The following is a 24,818-nucleotide window of genomic DNA, read 5'->3' on the forward strand; positions in this document are numbered from 1 at the left end:
GATTTCCAAGTTTGCTGATAAATACTCGAGGCTCCAAAGCCACAGGAACTGCTCTTCACTGCTGGGCAAATGTTGTTTCTTCTCTGTAGTTAAGAGAACAAACACTACTTGATTTTGATAGCAGTGCCCTGTACCTGACTTTCACAGAGTCAGAGGAGCAGCTCTTATCCATGCAGCCCTCTGATTTTAAATACCTTTTACCTGCCCACTGACCTCCCAGTTCTCTCCCCTTGAACAGTGGTGTGTTTGCAGCCCCAGCCAGCCAGCACCGAAAAGCAAAGGTTTCAAGCTGCACACACTTCTTCCCATTTCCACAAGTCCTAGCAAAATAGTCTAATAAACTGTGACAGATGTAAAATATTCTTGAAGTGCATCCTGAAAGCTCACACATTTTATTAGTCCAGGCATCCCCATTTTTCCCAGGATTCCCATACTCCATACCAGCCATAGGAAGCAAATGTCATCAGGTTTCCACAGGTCCTCTCTTCATTTACTTGCTGTATGATTTACTCCAGCTCCTGGACCTTTGACTGTCAGCCAGGGCTCTGCTTTTCCCTCAAGTAAACACATGCAGGAACTTTTCTTTCCTTTTCCTCACATCACTCTTCTTTAATCCAAAGAATTTTGCCTCACCGCTGTTACTTGGAGGAGTGAATTCCAAAGTGGGAATTTTTTGCCTGAGTAGAAGAAACTCAAAGGACAGGCAAGCAGGAGCAAAAACTATTAAAGTTAGCAAATGGGATAGTAACTTTTCCACACAGCAGGAGTGGCTTTAACTGATGCTTGCATTGTATTCTGAAGGGGGAAAATGGCTGGGTGGCACTAGGCATCATTATCTTGAAAATTAGTTAGAGATTAGTTAGCTTTTGGTGAACCTCAAAGAAGTAAGCAGCTCTCCCTCAGATCAGAAGATCAGATAAGCATCCAAAAGATTGGGTTTGATTTTTTTTTTTATTTGCTTGAAAACTGGCCATGGAGGTATTAGGTCAAAGATTGGGCTTTATGATCTTGGAGGTCTTTTCCACATTTAAAGATCCTGTGATTCTGTGTGTGTGAGTTTATGGGAAGGTCTGTAAGAGATGAAGATCTGTGAAACTATAATGAGAAAGTTGGTGGTTTCAATTGCTGATGCTTCCTGATATGAGCTGAGCGTCCCCTATTCCTGCTTCTAAAATCAGCCGAAAACAAATAATTTACAAGAACACAAAAATGTCATTAAACATTCCCCAAATATTTTCATATATGTCAGAGCTGATCTGATTTATGCCTCAGTGAAAGGTTGCATTGATTTTTGTATGAACTGTGTCCTCACACTCCTTAGGGCTGACTTTTTCACATAATGGGCTTGATTATGAGAAAAAAAATTGTTTGCAGAATGAATAGCTCAGCCAGCCCAGTGCCTAAAGAGTGAGTGAGAACCCATTTTGGAGGCAAACTGGGCATTTTCACATGAGAATGACTACATGCAGCACATGGTGATGCCATCTTGCTACTCGGGCTTCCCATGAACAGTGATGGGTGGTGTGTGCTTAGGTTTTGCTATCAGTATTCTTTTGGGGGCATATCTCAGACTAGAAAATGATTGACCATGTAAGTGGTGTAAAACAGACTCTTCACACACAGGCATTTATGAGGGGACATTCCAGTGATCCACAGAGCTGGATGGAGGCAGGGCCCCCACAGGTCTGCTGTGAAAGGAATAAATTCAGTAATGGCACTGTGATCTTATATCTGTATTTGGATTATATGTTCACAGTGGATTTAACCACTGCTTCAGTCAGTCTAAAAGTAATCTGTGAATGAAAGGGTTTGGATAGAGATAGCAGGAGAAATCATGTTTTTCTTCTTTAAATTATCCTTCCTCAGAGATTAAAAAGAAGCTTTTGGATAACTGTACTGGGTTATGCCAGGAAAGCTCATCACAGGGATTAGTGCATTAACTACATAATTATAATGTATACATTGCATGCTTCACCAACCAAATACATAAACCTTATTTAGTCTAAATAAACCTTAAAGCCCAAAGAATAAGCCTAGCATTTTCAGATAAGCTCAGGCATGAATGTAATCTCTCCTTAATATACCAGCTTTTTTCTTAGAAAGAAAACAGTGTGCTCAGCACATGTGACAACAAATCATCCCTGGGTCTCATGGTGAGGAGATCAGAGCAGCCATCAGGAGTCCCTGAGGAGCCCGAGCAAACTGTCCACAGCAGCATTTTCCTGGGAGCTCTGCCCAGTGCTTCCCCCTCCTTCTCTCCCTTTCTCACTTTGTCTGCTTTTCTCCCATGGATAAACAGCCCCAGTCCTGCAGAGCCCCTCACACCCTAACCACATGGCCAGTCCCAGGCCCTGGGACCCTTCCCAGAGATCTAGATCATCATTTCCCTGCTGCTGCTGCTGCTGAGCACAGCAGGACTGGGAGTGTGCAGGGTGTGGGGGTGCCTGAGGTGTCCCTGTTCAGGTTCCCCGTTCAGGCTGCTCAGAGAGTATTGGCAAATACAGCATCCCAGACAGGCAGGATCTCTGCTGCAGCAGGTGGGGAGAATCTGGCAGCAGAAATGTATTTGGAAGGCAGCAGTATGTTGTCTTTCTGAGGCCAGCATGAGCAGGTACATGTGTCAGCAGCCTTTACTGGAAGGTGATGTTGTAGTCAAGCCACAAGCTGCAGAGCACGTTGTCACACAAATTCAGAGCTGCCCCTCTCGTGATTAGGAAAACACTGCAGTCCCTCTCTGTCAGTAGAACCGTGGCTTTTCCAGGAGAGCAGTGCCTGGTGCAGGGCAGGGAAGGCTGTGGCAGGCAGCTGGCAGAGCAGAGGCGTGGTGGCTCTGCAGGGTGGGTGGTTGCAGGCAGGCAAAAGGTGCAATGCCAGCAGGGGCACTGGGGACACTCAGCACTGCAGTTGCTCTGGAACAGAGGGGGTGAAGCACCTGAGTCAGATTAACTTGTTGGATGTGGACCATATTTGATAGCATGGCTTGGAAAAGAAAACCTGTGGAAAAATGTCTGATTTCTTACTTTCAGTTTTTAGAGCTTTTTTTCCCCTGAAGAAATGTTTAACTTCATACAGCACCCATGAATGAAGACTGTATCAGGCCAACCTTGAAGTCCTTTGCAGCTGGTACCTCTGGGATCAGTCTGCTTGGCAGAGGCAGCGTTGAGGGAAGATACCTTGGCACAAAGACAGGTATGGGAGCAGGGGAGCCCACAGCACACCCCCTACCCCAGGCTGCTGCCTCAGCAAGGCTGCCCTGCCTGTGATGGAGTTAGGGACAACTCCAGAGCAGGGACAGAAGCAAATGCCATGGAAAGAAAACTAGTGATGTTGGATTATTTTTCAAGAGCACTGAGACAGCAGCCAGAAGGGCCACACACAGACACATCCAGCCACAGGCCAGTGAAAACCAGTGTGGGTGAGACAGCCTCATGCAGCAAAATCCCATGTGGGCAACCACAGCATTTTCCAGCCCAGGAGAAGCACCTTGTAGGAGTTTTATCAGCTGCTGGTGCCACCGGGGCTGTGTTGCACATCAGCAACAAGACACACTGCAGTGTGTTTGAGGTGTCTCTGCTGACCACTGGCCCCATCATCCTCAGCTGTGCTTCATTAATTTGTTTGCTCTCCTGTGTGTCTGGAGCTTGTTGCTGGCTCACATTCAGTCCCTGCTCTGAAGGAGGGGGATCAGAGTCAGCAGATCTCCACTCTGAAGGAGGGGGAATGGAGTCAGCAGATCTCCACCCTGGTGCTTGATAGAGAAGCGGCAGTTTTGCAATGATCCCCCAAGTTGTGACATGCACTGGAAACTGGTCCTCTGCCAGCTGTCCTCTGTGCAGGGAGCTGCAGCTGAGCTCAGGTGCTGCATGAACACCTCTGCACTGTCACTCTGTTGTTTCATGGCCTGGGCTGACCAAGTTTGGGCCCCATGACAGCACACACAGATACAGCCCATGGAGCTGGAGCTTTCATTTGCTCCAGAGCAAAGAGAGAGCAAAAGAGCCATGAAAACCCATCATGAATGTTTCCCCTCCCCACAAATCCTCCTCTTTCAAATGCCCAGTAAGGGATCTAGGGGGGAGGGAAAACCATCATCCTCTAATCCAGAACAGGAGCTGGCTTTCATACCACCACAAACAGGCCACGCCAACTCCTCCACTAACTCTGCTCTTGTGAGGAGACAGAGATGGACTGCGATAAGGTTTTGGCTCTCAGACACACTTGGAACCATGGGGAAAGCCAGCCAGAGCCTGTGCATCCAGGGGAATTGCTAAATCAGCACTGACAGATTGCAGCAAGGAGCAATGTCCTTGACCTGACTGCAATAGCTCTGAGGAGCAGCAGTGAGAGCTTCCTGCTTCACAGGGACTTTGCAGGCAGCAGTGGCTCTGGCAGGAGCACAGGCTCAAATCTGTGAAACTAACTGTTGTTGCACAAAAATGGCACAACCCAGCCGTGTTTGTCAAGAGCTATTCCTCATTTATTGCTGCTCGGGGCAGGTTAAGGTCCCTACTGTGTTAGGTGATACACAGCCTCCTGTCCAGGTGTGCCTCGGAGGATTTAGGTTTGTGCCACACAGGTTGAGCAAAATGGAGGTGACAGGAATAAACAGTTCCACAGAGTAAGAAGGGAGGCTTTTCCAAGGTGCATTTTTGTGTGTTTCGTTGTCTAGAAGATCTCAGAAAATGGTGGTGGTAGTAAAGCCCTGCTGCTGGAGCAGAGCTGTGGGTACAGTTACCCAGCAGTGCCTTCATGTAGAGCATGTAAGAAGACCATGAGCTCTTGCCATGTGTGGGATCTCCAGCTGTTCTTCTGCAGAGGAGCAGGAGGCTGCTCCTCTCTGACAGGAGACCTGGATGCAAAATCTTGAGGGCATTTGTTTTCCAGTCAGGAGAAATGAGGGAGTTCAGTGTTTTAGGCAACCTGCAGCTGCTGAAGTTTTTGTTCCCACTGTCATGCCACTGGAGTATTTGGGTGAGAGGAGGATGCAACATGAAATGCTGCATTTCTTTTTGAGGATGCAACATGAAATGTTGCATTTCTTTTTTGACTTCTGTCCAGCTCCCCTGAAGTTCCTTCAGTAGGCAGAGCAGAATGCTGGAAGGGGAGTTATAGCAACAGCAGCACAACACCTACAACCCCAGTTGGATTTGTATGATGACAGGTAGGAAAAATGGAATGGCATTCACCTTGAGGGTGAGAAAACAGGCAAGTGAGAGTGTGTTTAACTGCTCAGAGATGTGGACTTACCTTGGGCTGACAGCAGTGAGGATATTTTGCTGACAGGACACGACGTGTTTGATGGAAATGAGATTTACATTGCTTTTGGAAAATACATGAACATGGCCTACCACACAGACACCATAGATAGCTTAATGAGCAATTTTTAAATATTTGGACATTCTGTTCACAAAATAAATTGATGGGAACATTAATTAACATTAATTAGCTGTCAGTCTTTTGGCAGACCTGAGTGGCTTCAAAGAAGGAAACATCCTGACAGACTTTACTACATTTCAACGAAATAAAAAGATATGGAGGCTTGTCTTAAATTTATACATACAAAAAGCATCTTGTAGCTTTTTTTGGGGGGTTTTGTTCTGTTTAGTTTTGGTTTGTTTTGTTTTTTAATAGTAGTAGCTCAATTTATTCACTGCTTGGTTTAGTTGCTGTCGTGGTTTAACCCCAGATGTCAGCTCAGCCCCACAGAGCCATTCACTCACTCCCTCCCACAGTGGAATGGGGAGAGAATAGGAAAAGTGAAAAAACTCGTGGACTGAGATAATAACAGTTTAATAGATAAAACAAAATCCAAACACAAAAGCAAAGCAAAACAAGGAATTAATTCACAGTTTCCCATTGGCAGGCAGGTGTTCAGCCATCCCCAGGAAATCAGGACTCCATCACAGGCACTGGGGAAGACAAATGCCAACTCTGGATATGTCCTTCCCCCCTCCTTCTTCTTCCCCCAGCTCTATATGCTGAGCAGATGCCATATGGTCTGGAATATCCTTTGGGTCAGCTGTCCCAGCTGTGCCCCCTCCCAGCTCCTTTTGCACTCCCACTCTGCTCAATGGTGAGGAGCAGAAAAAGCCTTGACTCTGTGGAAGCACTGCTCAGCAATAACAAAAACATCCCTGAATTATCAACAATGTTTCCAGCACAAATCCAAAACACAGCCCCATACCAGCTACTATGAAAAAAATTAACTCTGCCTCAGCCAAAACCATCACAGTTAGAAAAACTGCGGTTTTGTAATTAGTGGTTCTTTGCAAAATCATGAAATATATATATGTATGCACAATGCCTATCTGTATAAAAGTAGTATGTGCTTAAATGAGTTTTGCACTGATAGGCTCCTTGGCAAAGAAATCACTTTTAGTTGTCCATTAGGGCTGGATTCAATAGAAATTTTGGCTGACTTTACTGCAAGCCTTGGAAACCATTGGAGTATTCAAGACTTAGGCAGTCAGATGCCTGCTTTAATTTCTATTGACAAAGGAAAAGGAGGGATGAGTAAATGTAAAACATTTCCTTCCAGCTAAGAGAGGCAGCATGGTGCAGGGAGGAGGTGGAATCCAGCACATCTGGGTTGAATTTATTGCTGACTCTGCTGCCAACTTGCTTTGTGACTTTGAGCAGTAATTTTTTTTTCACTTTGCTGTCTTACTTTCTGCAGAGTGGGGAGAGCTCACCTAGTTTCACGTGGTGCTTTGGGCAGGTGGAGGTGCTTCCTTTACCAAGGTGGGGCAGTTGCCAGGCTGGCAGATTAATCAGTGCCAGGCAGTGCTGTCTGTGTGACAGAGGATGCAAAGGGGTTGCTGTGCCTTTTGAGGGAAAGATCTTCATGAAGTAGCACCATGCCTGCACAAACCTGTGTCCATAAGTGCCAGTAACCAGTGCCTCCTTCATGACAGAGTAATTTGGAGCTGAAGCTGGGTTGGCAACCTCTATCTATGATCTCCTATTTCATTTTCTACAGCACTCCCAGGGAAGAGCAATTGCTTTGGGGCTAAATCACAGAGAATGAAGTGGCTGTTTTTAAATGGTCTCTGTATTTGTGCTTCCTGGACCCAAAGCTGTTTTCACATTTTCAGTGTGGAGGAAAGAAAGCTGGCAGCTTCCATTTTTTTTTCTTTTTCGTAAGATGCATTTTGTGCCAAATGTGAAGGACTGAAAGAGCATGTGAAAGCCAAGAGAGAGTCATATATGGCCCTCTGTGTGCCACCACGACTGTGGTCCAGCAGTGATACTTGGGCTATTCCCAGAAAATTCCTGCCTATCTCTTATTTGCCTTTGTTCCTCACTTTATACAGCACTGATGTCTTAGTGCTGCTTGCTGCATCCACCAGTGGAGCTCATGGCTAATCTACAAAATCCTTGCATTTTTTTCTCAAAGCATTTACTCTTACAAGGTTGCAGGTGTGATTGCTATGAGCAGTGATGTGTGCTCTGCTGGATTTTGCAAGATGAAATCAAAGCTGACCTCAGCCCATATCACAGTCTGAATTACAAGATTAATGCAATGCAACATGCCATGTATCAGTGGGGCCAAGTGATGTCTTGCTTGAGTAGGCACAGAATGAAATATCAGTACTTCAGGATTTGATCCTGTGGCGTTAGATGATCAGCAGGTATTATGTAAGTCCTACTGATTTTTATAAACTTCCATTTATGGCTTATGATATGTCCTTATGATCCCACTGGTGGGTCAAGATGTCTTTCATGAAACCTTTTGGAAATATCTGGAACATGAGAGCTTGGGCAGATTTATCTCTCCACAAAGTTGTACAGGACCTCAAGACTCTGTTGAGTATCATACAGATGATGGAAGAACTTGTCAGGAATAGTGGTCATCATGTGCCTTTATGCACTGTACAAATCTGAGAATAAAGATGCAGTATTCAAATCTAGAGACAGAGTGATTATTAAAATCAATAGAAAACATTGATGGAGACTGATCTGATCTATACACTCTACTGCAGTATTCCCCTTTATTTTTTTAATCTACAAAGGAGAAAGGTTATTAAGAATAACAGGGTAACACAAGTATAAAATTTTCCTGACGTACTGTATCTTTGTTATAAGCTCTCCTAGTTTAGGTTCCCTTCAACTGCTCTGATTTTCTCTCCTCTGCAGGGTACATAATGTATTCTTCTCACAGTAACATACTTGGCAACTAGAATCAGTTAGTTGAACTGGGGTGCAGGACACCTGGGTTCAGCCTCTGCCTGGGTGGGTGATGCAGCCACATCCCCTCTGTGTGTCTGCCTCCCCTGTCCAGCCCCTTCCCCCTTTGTCTCTCTCTGTTAGTTTAACAGAAAGCCCTTTGGGGCCAGCACTGCTCTCCATTGTGTATTTGTATAGCATAACGAGGTGTCAGTCTTGGGGCAGGCTCTTGGAAACTACCAAAGCACAAATGGTAATAAAAATTAATTAAGTGAAAACCCGTGTCCTAGGTGTCAAGGCAGGGTGTAAAAATGATCTCCAGTAAAGTGGTCTGAGTGTTTTAAAGTGTGATAGAAAGCTTCTCCAGATTTCAGAGGCTTAAATCCATCTCTTAGCATGCAGCCAGGACTTCCTGCAAAGTTCTCTAGTCCTGCACAGACAACTTGGTGAAGTGAAAGCTGGATTTGAATTGCCGTGGGTTAAAGGCAGTTATTCCCACAGTTCCCCTTCCCTAATGTTTTCCACTTATGATGTTCTTCTCTGTTAATGTTCATAGTAACTTGTGCCAAAAAAGGTGTTTCCTATCATGTTCTCCTCACATTGTGTGTTGTGGTTTAGGGATTTTTTTATTCCATATTTTCAATCCCCAGAGAGCTAAGGTTAGTCATAAACATGCTTTTGGCTATCAGATTCATGTGTGGTTTGCTATAGCAACAAACAAAAGCATTAGTCAGAAACTGGCATGAAGCTATAAACACATATTTTTTTGTGATATTACCCAGAGTTAGCAGAATTTATCTGGTACACTGTTGCCACACAACTGCATTGTATTTAGACTATAATCCTGGTTGAATAGGAACATTGTAGAAAACCCAAATAATACATTATGGAGAAATAAGTAAATCTTTTAAGTGATGTTGTTAACTGTCTGAAGATCATGGCCAGATTCTGATGTTGCACTGTTATAAATTCAGATGAACACCTTCAGGACACAAATTTAGATCAGAGGCTAAAATCTGAATCTGTATCTATGGAATAAAAGGAAAATTATAATTTAAAGACAAATCTTGCTTTTCCTTTGCTGTTTTCACCTCCATAATTCTACAGCAGCAAAATGATTAGAGGTAGGTGTTCCCAGACTGCAGTAGGTGGTGTAAATCCACTGCCAGCACTCCTGGAGCACCCTGTGTGCAGCACATGGCAGGGAGGGAGCCCTGCTGAGGACAGTGTCTGTCTGTCTGTCTGTCTGTGCCTGCACAGCGCTGGGAAGGTGCAGTCTGTGCAGAGCTGGTGTCTGTCCAGCCAGGCTGGGCATGGGAGGAGTGGCTGGTGCAGCAGCTCCTGCTTCCCTGGGGAGCTGGTTGGGTTTGTAAGGCGAGCACTGAAATCCCACAGCTCCCAGTCCCTGAGCCAGCTGGTTTAAAGGTTGTCCTGGAGGATCTACAGAAGTGGTGATTTTTGCCTAGGCAGAGTAGGCACATTCCTGCCTTATTCCAACCACTTGTCTTCTCATCCCTGCACCTTTTCAGGAACATGAGCCCTGCTCTGTTTTGACAGCTGCATTTAATAAAAAACATATGCATGAAAAGTGTGTTTTCCAGTATTCCTGAGCTGGCACTGCTCTGCAAGGAGAACTTAAACTTCCCTAGAAATTGTTCAGATACAGTGTTTTCAGACCCCTCTCTTTGAAGGTGCATGTGTGAAGTGGTCATGACCTTCCCTGCTGCAGAGGTGTGCAGAGTGCCATAGGAGCTGTAATATCCACACCTGCCCAAGTGATAAGAGCAGCAAATCCATCAGAACCCTCCTTGTACCAACCAGCTTAGAAGCTGTTCACAGGGCCAGTGGTTCCAGCTGCAGAGAGGATAAACCTGCAGCAACATGTATTTTGCACATGTGTGCTTGAGTCCTCTGAGAACTGGCTTTAGAAGTTCAGGGATCAGGATCAAGACCTAGAAATGTTTAAGTTGTGTTCCAAAAGCAAAATTTTTTTCCTTAACCAACCCCTTGGCAGAAGGACATGCCCCCAGTAGATCCTACATTTTAACTCTCACTCTGTGCTTTGGTTAGTGTTCTTGAATCTGGATCCTACACGCTTGGGACCCTGGCCCAGGTGTATTTTCAAAACCTTTTGAGATAATTTTTCCATAGTAGATTTCCCTGATGCAGAAGTGTAGAAGGACCTGTTTTTCAGTTAGCAGGACTTCAGGAGGTTTTGAGCAACCTGGTCTAGTGAAAGTTGCCTCTGACCATGGTAATATGATTGAAACGAGATGATCTTTAAGGTCCTTTCTAAACCATTCAGTTATTCCATGATTCTGTGACTTACTCTGGGCTTATGTGTGGGTTTGTCTTTGCCCTTTTCTCCTGTGTCTCCTTTTGCATCAAGCCCTGCACTTGATTTCTCTGAAAAGAAGAAGAGCTCTGGGTATTTTAAAGTCAGCAGAGTGCCTTTCTTATACTCTGTTTTGGTCAAATGGGGGCAGATCTTCTTCATAAGTGTTCAAAGTGGGATTAAGTAGTGTTCAAAGTATTTACAATGAAGAAAGAAACAAATTCTGCTCTCAGTGTAGTCGCAGAATTCTGTCAACATTGCCCCAACACCACTGTATAAAGCAAATATTTCAGTCTCTGCTAAAACCCCCTAACATCTCAGTCCACGGAGGACTTTGGGACTGCAGCGTTTAAAAATGTCACAGTAAGATGGTGGTAGAGCCTTTTGTTTTAGATGGGATAATTTCACGGTAGCAATCGTTTTCCTTTTCTGGCATTATTGACTGTAAGCTGTGCACAGTGCAAGGAATGCAAATCCACCTTCCTCAGGAGAGGGCAGGGGGCTCTGTGCTGCTCACAGAGCTCACAGAGAGCTGAACCAGACAGCAGAGTCCTCATGGGCCATAGGACCAGGCAGGGGGCAAGACAGCACAGGTAGTAAAACACCATTGGTTTAAAAATACTCTTTGTAAAGAAAAAAAAAACAAACTTAAAAATACTTAAAACTTAAAAAATATTTTAAAATACTCTTTGCAGAAAACGCTACAGATGGAAGAGCATCTCCAGGTGCCTCCCATTCTTTCCTTTTGTTCAAACTCTTCACAGTTCCTCAAATCAAGGTGCTCATTGCTGTTTTTCAGAGTGGGGACAAGCCACTGGATTGTCCTCCTGTTGCACAGATTTAAATGACTGAAGAAGCCACCTTGCAACACATCTCCAAAACTGTAATTGAAGCTCCAGGATCTTCCTTTTCCTTATACTTTCTATTGGTACAAAGCTCTTTTATTTCAGTGGAGTTCTTGATCTGGCTGAAGAACAAAATGTAATTTACTCTCCCTTATGAATTAGTCTGAATTTAGCACAGCTGTTTATCACGAAAAACCTTACCATGTGCCTCCAAAAAGAATGCATCCTGTTTTAACTGAGTTACAAGATGCTTAACCTGAGTGTGAACAGACCATTATGATAAAGTTACTCATTTCCATTAGATATAATTACTTTTGTATTACAGAGAAGCTCTGGATGTTTGGAAATGCTATGAATCAGTGTTAGGGTTGATAATCAAATCCAAGAAGTATTCCTCTTAGTGCTTTCAAACAACTCCACCCATCTCAATTCATTCACCAGTTACTACATGGATGAGCCACAGTGTAGTTACTTTCTTGCTATTTTAGTCTTTACCCAGAAAGAAATCCAGAACTGCACTAATGAGTCTTGAAAGAAATGGTTTAAATGGTTTCTTCCTATCGTTTATACTTGTGCCTGTGAAACCTAAAACTGAAAGCTGCTTCCTTAACTAAACTGTGTTTCCCTCTAATCTATTAAGCAAGCTTTTTGATTTGTTATTTTTGGGTGCTAGGAGGTACAGGAATGGAAAATCATTTAAAAATCACATGCAAAGAGTCAATTTTATTTTTTTCAAAAATATAATGCAACAAAAGTTTGTCAGCATCAGTTTTTCCTTCTGTAAATTAATATGCATTTAAAATTCCAATGCTTTTCAGTCTTACATAATTATTTCTAATTTCAAACAATGAAGATTGAGGTAACAGGTTTAATTTGTTAAAGAAGACATGTATCAAACAATATATTTAGAAAATGCTGGGGCAAGGTATACATCTATTAGGGAAAGATATTCCAAAAAGAGGTAAAAACCAATGGGCTGAAATCACCAGACAACATTTTCAAGAAGAATTTGGTATGTGACCAACTCAATTATTTTGAAATCTGACCTTTTTGTGACTGAAACCCAAGTTTATAGTCCATTTATTCAGGTTTGAATTACACTGATGTGGGCAGAACTAAGCTAATTTATTTATTTATCTGACTCAATGGATTAGTTTGTCTGTAAATGAGATTTTACGCTTTTGTAAACCCACAGTCTGCATCCAGAAATTCTCTCCAATTTTGAAGAGAATCTCCTACCACACAAAAACAAGGAAAAGTGAGCTGTGCCAAATGCTGTTTTGCTACTGTCAGTGTTTATTGACAGAAAAGATTTTTATCTTAACAAAGTGAGGGAACTGTTAGCTTTATCTTTGATGTAAAATATTTTCCCATAATAATTTTCTGTCACCTTTATCCCGTATCTCTTGTATTACATATACATTAAGGAATTTAAAAGCTTAAAAAATATTTTCTTCTGTAGTGATTTACATCCAAACAAGATGCCCAGGGAATTTTCTCTCAAGCTGAAAACCTGTTTTCAGAGGCCGATATTTATATAAAATCCCCCATAAAAGGTTGTGGGAAAACTACCAGGCTTTTTCTGCATTCCTGTTTTGAGAGGGGCTGTGCCCAGCATACCAAAGGGACAGCCAGAGTAGCATCACTCCATTAATATTGCTGTATTTGGGCACTTGATTGTGCATTGAATTTTATCAGTTGGGTAAGGAGAAATAAAAGTCTTCTAGACCTTTAAGGCCATAAGGATCACAGTACAAACTCTTTCTCTTTATATATGTATGTATGTATGTGTTTATCTCTAAATACAAACATTTTTACTGAGCATTGATTCTGATGAGGATTTTTTTAAGCAAAGGGTTTGAAGAACATTTTTAGCAGTATGGGCTAAAATGTCTGTTTCTAATTTGGAGTGGTAAGTGCCATTTACACAAAGCCTGCATCAGTTTCTTTGGGCTTTTTGCAAATTGTTAGCAGTTCCTCTGTTCTTATCTTAAGACCTATTCTTACAGAACAAATGTCCTTTCTACCAAAACCACTGAGAATTAGCATCTTTCTTTAGTGTGTCAGTACTGGGCTACCTTAAGAGACAGCTTGGTGTTACAACCACTTCTTCTTAAGAAATACTGACTCTGTGGCCAGGGAAATTGAGTATTGGGGCTGCCAGTCAAGCCTACGCAGGCAGAGAGATCATTTTCCATAAATGCATTCATTTGATTCATTTATAAATCTGAGCAGGGCTGTGCTTTGGCAGTGGAACAGGCAATCTGCTCTGGTAGAAGCCTGAATTCTTGGAAGGGTGATTCAGAGAGGAGCAGGAATGTGGCAAAGTTAATTTTTGTGATCCTCATGGGCCTTATCTGCAATAGGCTCCCACCTGCCTGTGCCTCTGGGTGAGCCATGGTAAGAGCTGAGTTCACGGCTGTCCAGCAGGGAAGGGAGCAGGAATCAACTCCTTGCCCTGGGAGGAAGGCAGATGTGCTGTGCATTTTCTTCCCAAGTCCAGTTTGTTGTATAGGTAAAGGAGTTTCTTTCAGAGGGGAGAAAATGGCAAGATTTCAATAATCAATATACTGGATAATAAAATAGCTGCAGAGTAGTTCCCACCAGGATTTCTGAAGCTGATAAGCAAGTGAGAGCTCTTCATTTGCAACACGTTCCTGAAACCCTTCTTGAAACTCACATCATCCAGATGGGCAGTGACACTCCAGGAAATTTTATCTGGCTATCCATACAACTATTTACTATTTATCCATACAACTACTTTACATTTATTCGCACAGTAGCGAATCAATTGCAAGGAAACCCAGTATATCCCAGGAGATAAAACTGTTGAGGATCAGAGTGGATTAGACCAGGCTTTATTGCTTTATTTGGCTATGAATTGCTAACTCACTTTCTGTCCAAAAGGGTGGTAAGCAATTTTGGTTCAGTCCAGGAGTTTGGGCACACATAGCAACAATTGCTAAAAAGTGATTCCCTTCTCTTAACATCTTTGTGAGAGCTGGCCCTACAATCCTGGAAAAATCATAACTTATAATTATCCTGATTCATAATTATTCCATTATCACAATATTACGTAAGAAAACACTGTATGAATTCATGCAGGAAGTAAAGCACAGACTGGAAACCCATTCTGTCACATAAACCTGAGAGAGAGGAAAGCTCCTGCCTAACACATGAAGGACAGAGACACGGGGCAGGAAGTTACACCTGCCCTCCATGCAAACAGAATAAATCTGGAGATGATACAAAACTTGTGCTTCTGAGGCAGAACCATGGCCTGGGGGAAGCAGCACCAAACCTCTGGTTGCCTGCTGGTACCATGAGCATTTGGCTTTTTCACTCATGTTTTAGCTAGGAAGAGGAGGGACAAACCAGGAGAGCCAAATACAGCTATCAACCACTGTCTCTGTCTCTTGTGGACATCCCTCTATTCATGTTCTTGCAATAAACTTTGGTTAAGAGCTTATTTTTGAACTCTCTGTTACTTGTAGGAAAGGTTATTCTGTTTCAGTAAGAGGTGAAATATTAGCCTAATGAAATACTTTAGTTAATATTTTATCCTTGTAACAGAAGAGTTATGTGGATCTGGCCAAACTACATTTCCTATATAGCCAAGTAACCAATAAATGATGATAGCTAGATGAAAGCCATTAACTTGGGATCTGCTAAATTTCAGTTTGACAGTTAGAAAAAAAAGTCCCCTGTGCTTTTCATGTTAAAATATTACTCAAACGGAGAAGGTCTGTGCAAAGCCCCACCAGAGTGATTTATTTTCATGTTCTGAATTGTTCTATGGTTTCTATTAAGTTTATCTTTACCATCAGAGAAAAGGTAGACCACTGTAAGAATCAAGAACTTCTTTCTTCAGCCTTCTTAAAGGTTTGCTCTTATTGTGAAGTGTGAGCAGGAATGCTTTTAATACTTTTAAATCTGTGGGCATAGCTTATCAATAAACACACACTCATGGGAAAGACATTCACTCTTCATCTGGGGGCTGTTAGTTTTTGGTTTTATGGTAATGTTTATATAATTTTTTAGTTGCCAGTGCTCTTACACATCTTTCCTGGTATTAGTCAACCTGTAGAAAATGCTCTATAAAATCCTACAGAGCTCAGTATGGTCTGCAAGGAACCTTAATTCCTGAGACATTTCCCTGCTTGGATGTACTTTGCAGAGCAAAGTAATGTTCCTTTTGATAAAAACAAGTGTTAACTTCATGGACAATCCTCTGGCTGGGCAAGGAGACTCATGATTGTAACTCACGTATATATAATGTCTTCAAAAGGTTTTGAGATGAAATGATTTGAAGGCTTTTAATGAAGTACTCTAACAGCCAACAAGGGCAGCTTAACATACCAAGGCAATGAATCAAAACATCTTGTTCATGCCTTGAATGGAAGGAAACTATTCACACACGTTGGTTATTTGGGAGTAGCTGCTCCTTTAGCACGACTGTGCCCCTGCTTTCGGCTCGCAGGTCGGAGCTGCATTCATCACAGCACAAGTATGCAGCCCCGGGACAGAGTGCAGCCAAGCGGCATTGCCAAACCAGAGCAAAACAAAGGCAGGAGTGTAGCTTGAACACCGGCCCAGCTGGTTCTGATAGCATCCCACTGATAACGAGGCCTGTTGAACTCCTTCAGCAGCAAAATCTTTATCTTCATTCCTCAGAGCAGCCCTTTGTCTTCATCCCACAGAAATTTCAGGGCTTGCTGGGGAGGGTCCCACTGGCAGCACAGAGCAGAGGGGAAGCACTAAAGGAGCGCTGCTGATGCTCGCTTTAACACCTTTTTTTGAGGCAGAACGGCTGATTTTGCACTGTGACAGCATTCCATGCAGAGCTGACGGGCTGGTTCTTCCAGGTGGAGCTGCTGCGTGTCCCGCTGTGTCTCTGGCAGCGGTTCAAGTGAAGTAACACGGCATTCCAGCCATGGAGGGGCATTCCAGCCATGGAGGGACATTCCATGGAGGGCTGGGAGAGGCAGCTCTCCGTGACAGTGTCCCTATCCATGGCCATGGAGCCTGACTGATAGAGTGACAGCCGAGTGTCCCCATCCATGGCCATGGAGCCTGCCCCACAGAGTGACAGCCGAGTGTCCCCATCCATGGCCATGGAGCCTGCTGGATAGAGTGACAGCTGAGTGTCCCCATCCATGGCCATGGAGCTGCTGGATAGAGTGACAGCCGAGTGTCCCCATCCATGGCCATGGAGCCTGCTGGATAGAGTGACAGCTGAGTGTCCCCACCCGTGGCCATGGAGCCTGCTGGATAGAGTGACAGCTGAGTGTCCCCACCCGTGGCCATGGAGCCTGCTGGATAAAGTGACAGCCGAGCATTCCTGCTGCTCTCTGGCCGTGCCCCGGAGCCCTGCCCAGCAGTTGCTGTAACTCAGTCCGTGGGATCTTGCAGGACAATGGAATGAATCCAGGTCTCTGGAATGCACTAGGAAATCGCTGTAGAAGATGAAGGTCTTGATTTTTTTTTTGCTGGTGGTTTTCCCCAGCATCGCTGGAGCTGTTGACTGGAAGTGCCACAAAAACCTTCTCCTGTGGTATAACCATTTTTAAACCACATGGCAGCTTCCTTCACGAACACAGCACATGCATAGCAAGGTTTATTTGCAGACACTTTCAGATTCTTATCTTTGCAACTGATGCTTGCCAGATCATTTCCCTCCAGCATTACTTGCTTGGGAGTCAGGTGAGCTTACCTATCTGAAAAAGTGCTCTTAAGAGACCAAGATTAATGTCAGGCATGTGCATAGTGTTCCTGTTATCAAGTGCTTTCCTGAACTGGGACCTGGAATTTAAAACATTTTAAGTATTCTAAGTATTCCCTATTTCAACTACAAGAAGTGAATCAGAAGGAGCTGCAGGACCTCACACCAGCACTGCTCAGGAGCTGTGAGAGCTCTGAGGGAGGAAAAGGAATCCCAGTAATTGTGATACCTGCAGGAGAGGGAGAACAAGCTCTGGGGGGGAAAGTGAGGCACACCATCCCTCTGGAGAGAGGGATGTGGTTTTGAAAACAAGAGGCTTTCTGGAGAAATGCATTAGCAGTTACCTGCCATTCATGCATGAGGAATAACAGCCCTGTGTGACAGGGTGCCTGGGGGCAGAGGGACAGACAGACCTGCAGGTACAGGGGCTGATGGCTGCAGGAGGAGAGCTCTGGTACAGGAGCCAGCTGAAGCTGTCCCTGACAGCAGCCATGCACAGCTTTGTTTACAGCAAGACATAAGCCCATGAGGGAGTACCATGAAAACTGCTAACCTACATGTGTGAATTCTTTAGTGGGTCAAACACATGCCAACAATGACAATGGCATTAAATTATTACTGCTGTTGTTTGTCTTCCAATTATTCATTCCTCCTTCTCCTTATTAATAATACAAATGAGGTTATATGTCCAGAGCATGCTTTCCACTGTCAGAAAAGACCTGATCTAAAGATGTCCCAGCCTTGCCCACATGTCAAGGTGCAAGTTTGCTAACTGGCTATGGACTCAGAGTTATTTCCACAACACTGCACAAACAGAACTGTTGGTTTCTTGTCACAGCTTAGAAACGATAATTAGCAAATGCCAAAATCCTCATGAAAAAAAGGCATAGGTTGTGGCAAAGTAATGAAAAGGCATAAGGGTGTGTTATTTTTAATAACAATAAGTGAGTGGTCAAAGCATAAAAGTTCTCACCTGTGGACAGATATTTATCATGGATCAGGTTTCTGTCTGTTAAAAGAAATTATTTGTTGAAGTAACGTCGAAGTTGATGCAAGGAAAAGTAATATGCTTAAAGATGAGAACAGATCACTTAAATCCACTATTCATATGCAAATATAACATTAATACAAAATCTTAAAAAGCAAAAAGCCCAAATCTAAGAACTGCAGAAAAAGGGCTATAGTCTGGAAACAGAGAAGCTAGGATGATCACCAAAAGACATTTTTGTTTCTTTTATTAACATCTCTGGTATTTTCATGTACTATTTTATTTTTAAGTATTTTTATTTTATATGCCAGTGTTCCAATTAAAACTAAGTTTCTCTTTATACAATACATTAAAGCACATTTGATTTAAAATCAATGACACTGTCTTACTTGGAATTCATTATATTGTATCAAAATGTGATTTTGGAGGCTGTTTCCCAATGAATGTGAATACCAAAAAAATAGCCTCTTTTTACTTTTTGCCTTCTGGTTTTGCCCAAACAGTCCATCTGGGTTGCTAGGCTAAAGATAAAATAATTTTAAAATTATTGCATTTTGAAAAGCAGATGCACATTTCAGTCATATGATATAAAAATGATCCAGCCTATATAACTCCTACTGCTTACTTTCAAAAAATTCCCTTGTTCTGAAGTCAGTCCAGTAGCTATTAGAAGTAGTCACTGATGTAAATTCCATCTTGTTTATGAAAACATTTTGAACAAAGCATTGATTGTCCAGAGTCCATAAAAAAAAGTGAAAATCTATAAAATGTTGGCATTGCTACTATTCAGGGCATGAGAATGACATGCATATAAATCATAGTTTATTGGCACAGGCTTTTCTACTCAGAAAGAAGGCTTTGCTGAAAATGTACTGCAATGCCTCTCTTTTACAGATTTCTTTTGAAAGTATTCTGAATCAGGAAATAATCAGAAGCAAATCTTAGTTTACAGTAGGAATCAAGGGCACAAGGAGTCTTTTATGCCATGGGTTGACTGTCACAGAGGGGCAGCCTATGGAGAGTTTGGGGAAATCAGGGTGGATGGAAAAGCCTCAGTGTGAAGCTTTGGGAGGGAAGGTCATCTGTGTGTCTGATGCCCCTCCATGCAGTCTCACCCACCCCTCTGTTAGCCCTGGGGACAGTAATATGTTGGTTGAATTTTTTTTAGGAAAAGGCGCTACTATCACAGTTTAGGAAAGGTGCTGTACTTGCATTGCTCCAGTTCCAGACAGCTGAAGTCTCACTGAAGTTACATCAGAGTAAAACAAGAGTGAACCAGTCTAAGAAGTCTCACAGATAATTCTTTCCTGTTTCTTTTCCAGTAGCAGAATTATTGGCAGCCACCAGGGATCAATGCTGTAGTTAATGCTGGAGTGCTGCACTGAAGAGCAAACACTCCAGCAATCCAAGCAATTTTCTGTTAAGTCATTCTACTGGACTGCAGGGCTTGTGGGTGGGATTCTCCTAAGGGAGAAATATGGCAATGCCACAAGACTAAGTCCTTACTATTTCTTGGAATTTTAGTAACAGCCATAAAATTTATTGTTGGCACCTGAGTCTTTAGAAACACTAGGCAAATTAAACAATCGAGCATCAATCCTGCAGCTCTTCTCCTCATATGATGCTTATTAAAATACATTTGGTGAAGTGTTTCATGAATGGATTCCAGAATTTTCAAGCAGAAATGCTTAAAATCAGGTTCATAACTCCATGTCTAAATTTTTTTAATACAGTTATGCTAATTTTCCAGATTTTTTTTGAGCTTCTGAAGACTGCAAATGCAAGAGCTTTTGAAAAAAAAATCAAGCTAAATTTCAGGCAGGTCAATAATCTGAGCTAAAATGTGCATTAAGACAATTTTCTAGAATTTGCCAGAATGGTCCATTGTAGGTGTCAGGACTAGTGCTGTGAAGGCTAAAGGATGAATGGTCTGGCAGCCCTGATGTGTTCTGGGTTGATCCTAATTCCCTGGGGCTGGAATGCTGCAGGAGAACTGATTATGATGCTGTACATATAGCTAATGTGGATTGCCTTTTATTTTATCAAGTTTGGAGGCCTGACCCACAGATTGGTAGGGGATATTCCCACTGGAAGCACACTGTTTCCATCCATCTTAACAAAGTGGTCCACCGCTGATCACTGGGGCATAACTCTTGCAAAACTTTGCCTGTACTATATAATTTCATCTTCAAAAAAATCAAGGAAGAAGTAAATGTAGATCAGAAAACTATGAGGAGTGACCAGCAAAATTCCAGCCACTTTAACAAAAGCTTGGCAATGTGTGTAAGTCAGTGATTGCAGACATGACTAAGTTGTGCCATCTTGTCTGCACACAGAGTGTGTAATGTCCAGAAATCTTGTGTTCCAGCCCAAGGATTCTCCATTTGAGACAGACAATGAGTTGCACAGTTCTTCTTGTCAGTTGTTTTCTCCAGTTTTTGAGCATAGTTTTAAGCCAGAGGATCTGTTTAGGAGAGCCAAAGCTATGTATAGTAATGGCAGTTGCAGAACTGAGAGTTGGGGAGCTAGACAGCCTGATGGCTTGGAAAAAACAAGCATGGAGACAGGAAAGAGACACAGTTATTGGGATAAGACTTGGGCATGTGTGTGAATAGCTGGTGCATTAGGGAATACGTAGTTCAGCCACACTGTCCTCTACTGGTTAAAGCTGGATCTCTGCAAATGTTCTAATTCATGCTGTTTTCATTCTTTGGTGCCCAGTTTAAAGCGTTTCAAGGGGATCATACATTCAGACAGCCTATCTGCTTTAGCTGTGCCCTCAATACTTTTAAAAACTAAGAAAACAGTGTCTTTTGTACTGTCAAGGTTCATGATATTTACTCTCCTGTTCTTAAGACCTTTGTCAGAAGTGAGGAGGAGTTTCAATATGGGGGATTTCAATCAATTTAATCCGTTGTGAATTAGCAAACTATTAATTACTGATTCTGCTATTTTAAGTAATAAAACAATTCAGGGAGAAACACTTCCCTCTGTACACCTCTCCTTCCCCTTTTCTGGTCTCCAATCCCTCCAAGCTTTCATTGTGGGCTATGCTCAATCCCTCTGGAAAGGTGGAGGCTGGTGCAGGAGACAGGGGTCAGCAGATGGTCGATGTTTTTCTTTTTCTAAAGATATCAGAAATACTCATGTCCAGAAATTTAAAGGCTTTTGTGAAAGAGAAAAACTCCCTATCCTGGAGAAAATGTGGAATTCGAAGTAAACCAGATTATAACCCCTGCCCATGGCTAGTAGGGAGAACTAGATGATCTTTAAGGTCCCTTCCAAACCGCACCATTGTGTGATGCTGGGAATCTAAATTAAGGCAGGCCTTTCCAGTGGCCTGTGCACAGCCCTGCTGCTGCAGGGAGTTTCAGCTTGCAAGCTGACTGCTCTGTGCTCTGTGTGGATCGTGAGGCACCAACAACTACAACCTGTGTGCTGCTTTCAGGTTCTGGACGACAGCTGAGACCGGCCGAGGCCCCGGGAGATGCCGATGCTGATGCAGATGCAGATGCAGAGGAGGAAGATTCTGTGAGTGTTTTAGAGTTGAATTTTTCTGTAATGACAATTTGGCAGAATGGGATCTTAAATATTTTGTTTATGGCTAGGTCTTGCTGGTGGTTTTCCTTCCCATTAAAAATGTTGTATTTTTGCTTGGGACTGTCCTGCCAGCTCAAAACCCAGAAAGATGTTTCAGTGTAAAGGCATCTGCTCTTTGCCATGGCTCATTGGCATAAGTTTGCTACCAAGACTTAGCAAACTATTACATGGCTGTTAACCACAGTAACGTTTCTTTAAGGATTTAGACAGTTTAGGTTCCCTATTGTCTGACTGGAGAAGGAAGAATGCCAATTGCTTGTCAGCAGAAATTCCTGCTGGGACTTTTGCTTGCTTATAGAGGGAGTAAAGTTTGAAGACATTGGATGCAAAGTTTAGGTATGGAAATAGAGCAGGGATGGGATTTTTTTTTTTTTTGTAACTTTTTCAGTTATTACTAATTGATCTGTCTGTTTTTAGTCTGTTCAGTCTACAGATACACACAATACATAAAGAAATAAGCTTACCACTGGGTTTTGTCTCTCAGAACTCTTTCCCTTGTGGGTTTGAGTGCTTTAACATGAGAGCTGTATTTGTTCTTGACCTAAAAAAAGAGTTATTGGTTATTTTTTATCCACCATCACGAAGGAAAGACTTTTACTCAGAAGGACACTATGGACAGCTAGAGAAACAGTCCTAAAAACAAGTCACTGTTTAATGGTGAGTGTTCCTTTATCACTGCTCGTGTCTTTTCCACAGGTTACCGAAGTGGCAGTAGAAGACATTCGTCCAAGGCCACAAGGATCCTCTCCAGTTTATGAGTATCCCGAAGAAGAAGACTATTTAAAGGCAAGATAATTAATTTTCATGCAGGCATGGCTTTATCAAGTTGATTCAAGAGGCTTTAGCTCCCACAATGCCATAGAATGGGACACTGCTGCAGCCACATTGTCTTCCTGTCCCCACCAAAACTGCACCTCTGTTCATTGATGGATTTATTTTGTGCTGGGCTTCCTGACCATGTTCTTGTTTCTGGGCAAGAAAATGCATTTGACTTAATTCTGTAAAGGACACAAGACAGAGAGCATAAAGAAATTGTAGTGTTTTTCCTGTTAGAATGTATGGCTTGAACCTAATTAATAACTATTTCAAAATTACCTGTACCTCTTGGTTATTCAAAGTTAGAGATTTAATTAGTCAGCCATGTTAAGTAGGCAACAGTTTAAAATTCATGCCGAAGATGAATAAGTAAAAAAAATTACGTTTACAAAATTGAAAGATGAACAATATACTACATTAGGACACAGAAAGACTCCCAATATCTTAAGACATTTGGTCTCTGACCAAATGCAAATTTTGTTACAATGATCTCTGATTTAATGCAAATTTTGGTACAATGAAGGGAGGCCTTGGCATCTAATTTACTGCTGGGATTAGTATAGTTAAATAATTCATGTTGTACATGGCTCTTGATCCTGATTTTGCTCTGTGCCATTAAAGTCAGCCTCATTTCTTGCTCTAAACCAGGAATTTTAACTGACTTTTGTTGTACTTAAGAACACCGTGGCATCTGAACTTGAAATAACTCAAAATTGTTTTTCAGCTTCAAGAAGGAAACAAAAAACATTCTACAGACAAATCAAAGCAGAGTCATCCACAGGTCAGTCTAAAAGCACTCTGTAGTTTTAGGTATGAGCCCTGTAAATAGTAAAGTTTGTTAAAACACACAGATATGAATGGGAGGACAGAAGGAAGGACAAATGGGCGAAGAGTCACTTTGGACTTGTTTTGATCAGGAACTTCATGAATGGCCAAGTTGTGGCACAGGCAGGAACATTTATTTGTCCTATTTGTGGTCCTTCCATAATTCTTTTTAGAATTCTTTCTTTAGCCTTCTCTGATTTGAGTGCAGTACAGCATTAGCTCTTATTTTGACTTTTTTCTTTTCTTTTTGGCCCATTGACTTTGAGTGGTTAACATCTTCACAGAAAATACAGTCTTTCAGCCCTAAAAGTTTCCATATGTTTCACATTTTAAAATTATAACCTATTTTCCCTATGACCCTGATTTAACTTAACCCTAACACACGTGCTTAATTGTAATTTAGAACAGAATCAAACCCACACTAATTATATCCTCAATTTTGTATAATCTTTCTTGAGCTATTGAAAATATACCTGAGGAGATTAAATTTTTTATTGTAGAACAACTTAGAATCCTTTAATGCAAATTAATAACAATTATAAATTCACATATTTTTCTATCTCTAGGAGACAATGGAAGTGACCCTGAAAACAGAAGTGGAAGCTGGAGCTAGTGGTTTTAGTGTGAAAGGTGGAGGAAATGAAGGAATATTTATTAAAAAAGTACTTAAGGAATCTCCTGCTTCAAAAATATTTAGTCTTAAAGAAGGTAAAGTCTGATTTTTAATTTTTTTAAAATTTTATTCTGTATCTTTAAATAATGAGAATTGTAGCTGTGTGATCTGCCATCTCTTTAGGTATCAGAAATACTAGATTTTAAACCAACTAATATTATCTATGAGCTTAACCTGTCCATATTAATAATTTCTAAGATCACTTGCTTGAACAATAATGAAATGTGATGTTTTTTGTATACCATCAAAAAAAATCAGTTTTCACTGGAACAGTGGAAAAGATACATAGAAAGTAGTATATACGAAACTAAAATGGAAAAAAAATATAAGAAAACACAAAGTAATTAAAATTATGTATTATTGCACTTGCAGGTGATCAGCTTCTAAGTGCTACAATATTTTTCGATAACATCAAATATGAAGATGCACTCAAGATTCTCCAATATTCTGAGCCTTACAGAGTCCAATTCAGTCTCAAAAGAAAAATTTCTGTGCACGAAGATCTGGAACACTCTACAGCCCAGCACAAAAAGGAAAGGATAGGCCAGGTACATTTCTGATTAGTTTACAAAGTTTGGGTAACATACTGTAGTAATGTGTTGTGTGGAAATAGATCATAAAACACACGCTTGTGTCTTCTTAAGACTTACACGTGTGTTTAAAGTTACTAGCATGAATATTCATGATTTTAAAAAATCCCACACAATATTTGCAGCTTTTTAAATATCTTGAGTGAGACTATGGGTTTTATATAAATCCACAATCTTGTTTTAGGTGGTGAAAATATTCATTAGTGAGTCAGCATTTTTTAATTGTTGATTGTCCACTGATGGAACAGACTTGGATAA

At 41.9% G+C, this 24,818-nt stretch overlaps 1 protein-coding gene across 1 annotated transcript in view; it reads left to right on the plus strand.

The window, feature by feature from the left end:
• AHNAK2 (AHNAK nucleoprotein 2) overlaps positions 1-24,818 on the plus strand; it is a 78,150-nt gene that overhangs the window by 26,117 nt on the left and 27,215 nt on the right. Inside the window, exons 2-6 of the mRNA XM_074542259.1 lie at positions 21,505-21,587; positions 22,353-22,442; positions 23,197-23,253; positions 23,864-24,005; positions 24,343-24,518. Coding sequence (XP_074398360.1) covers positions 21,505-21,587; positions 22,353-22,442; positions 23,197-23,253; positions 23,864-24,005; positions 24,343-24,518 — 548 coding nt within the window. The remainder of the gene's footprint in view (positions 1-21,504; positions 21,588-22,352; positions 22,443-23,196; positions 23,254-23,863; positions 24,006-24,342; positions 24,519-24,818) is intronic.

Source organism: Zonotrichia albicollis, chromosome 6 (assembly GCF_047830755.1).
Source record: "Zonotrichia albicollis isolate bZonAlb1 chromosome 6, bZonAlb1.hap1, whole genome shotgun sequence".
In the NCBI taxonomy this organism is placed as follows: Eukaryota; Metazoa; Chordata; class Aves; order Passeriformes; family Passerellidae; genus Zonotrichia; species Zonotrichia albicollis.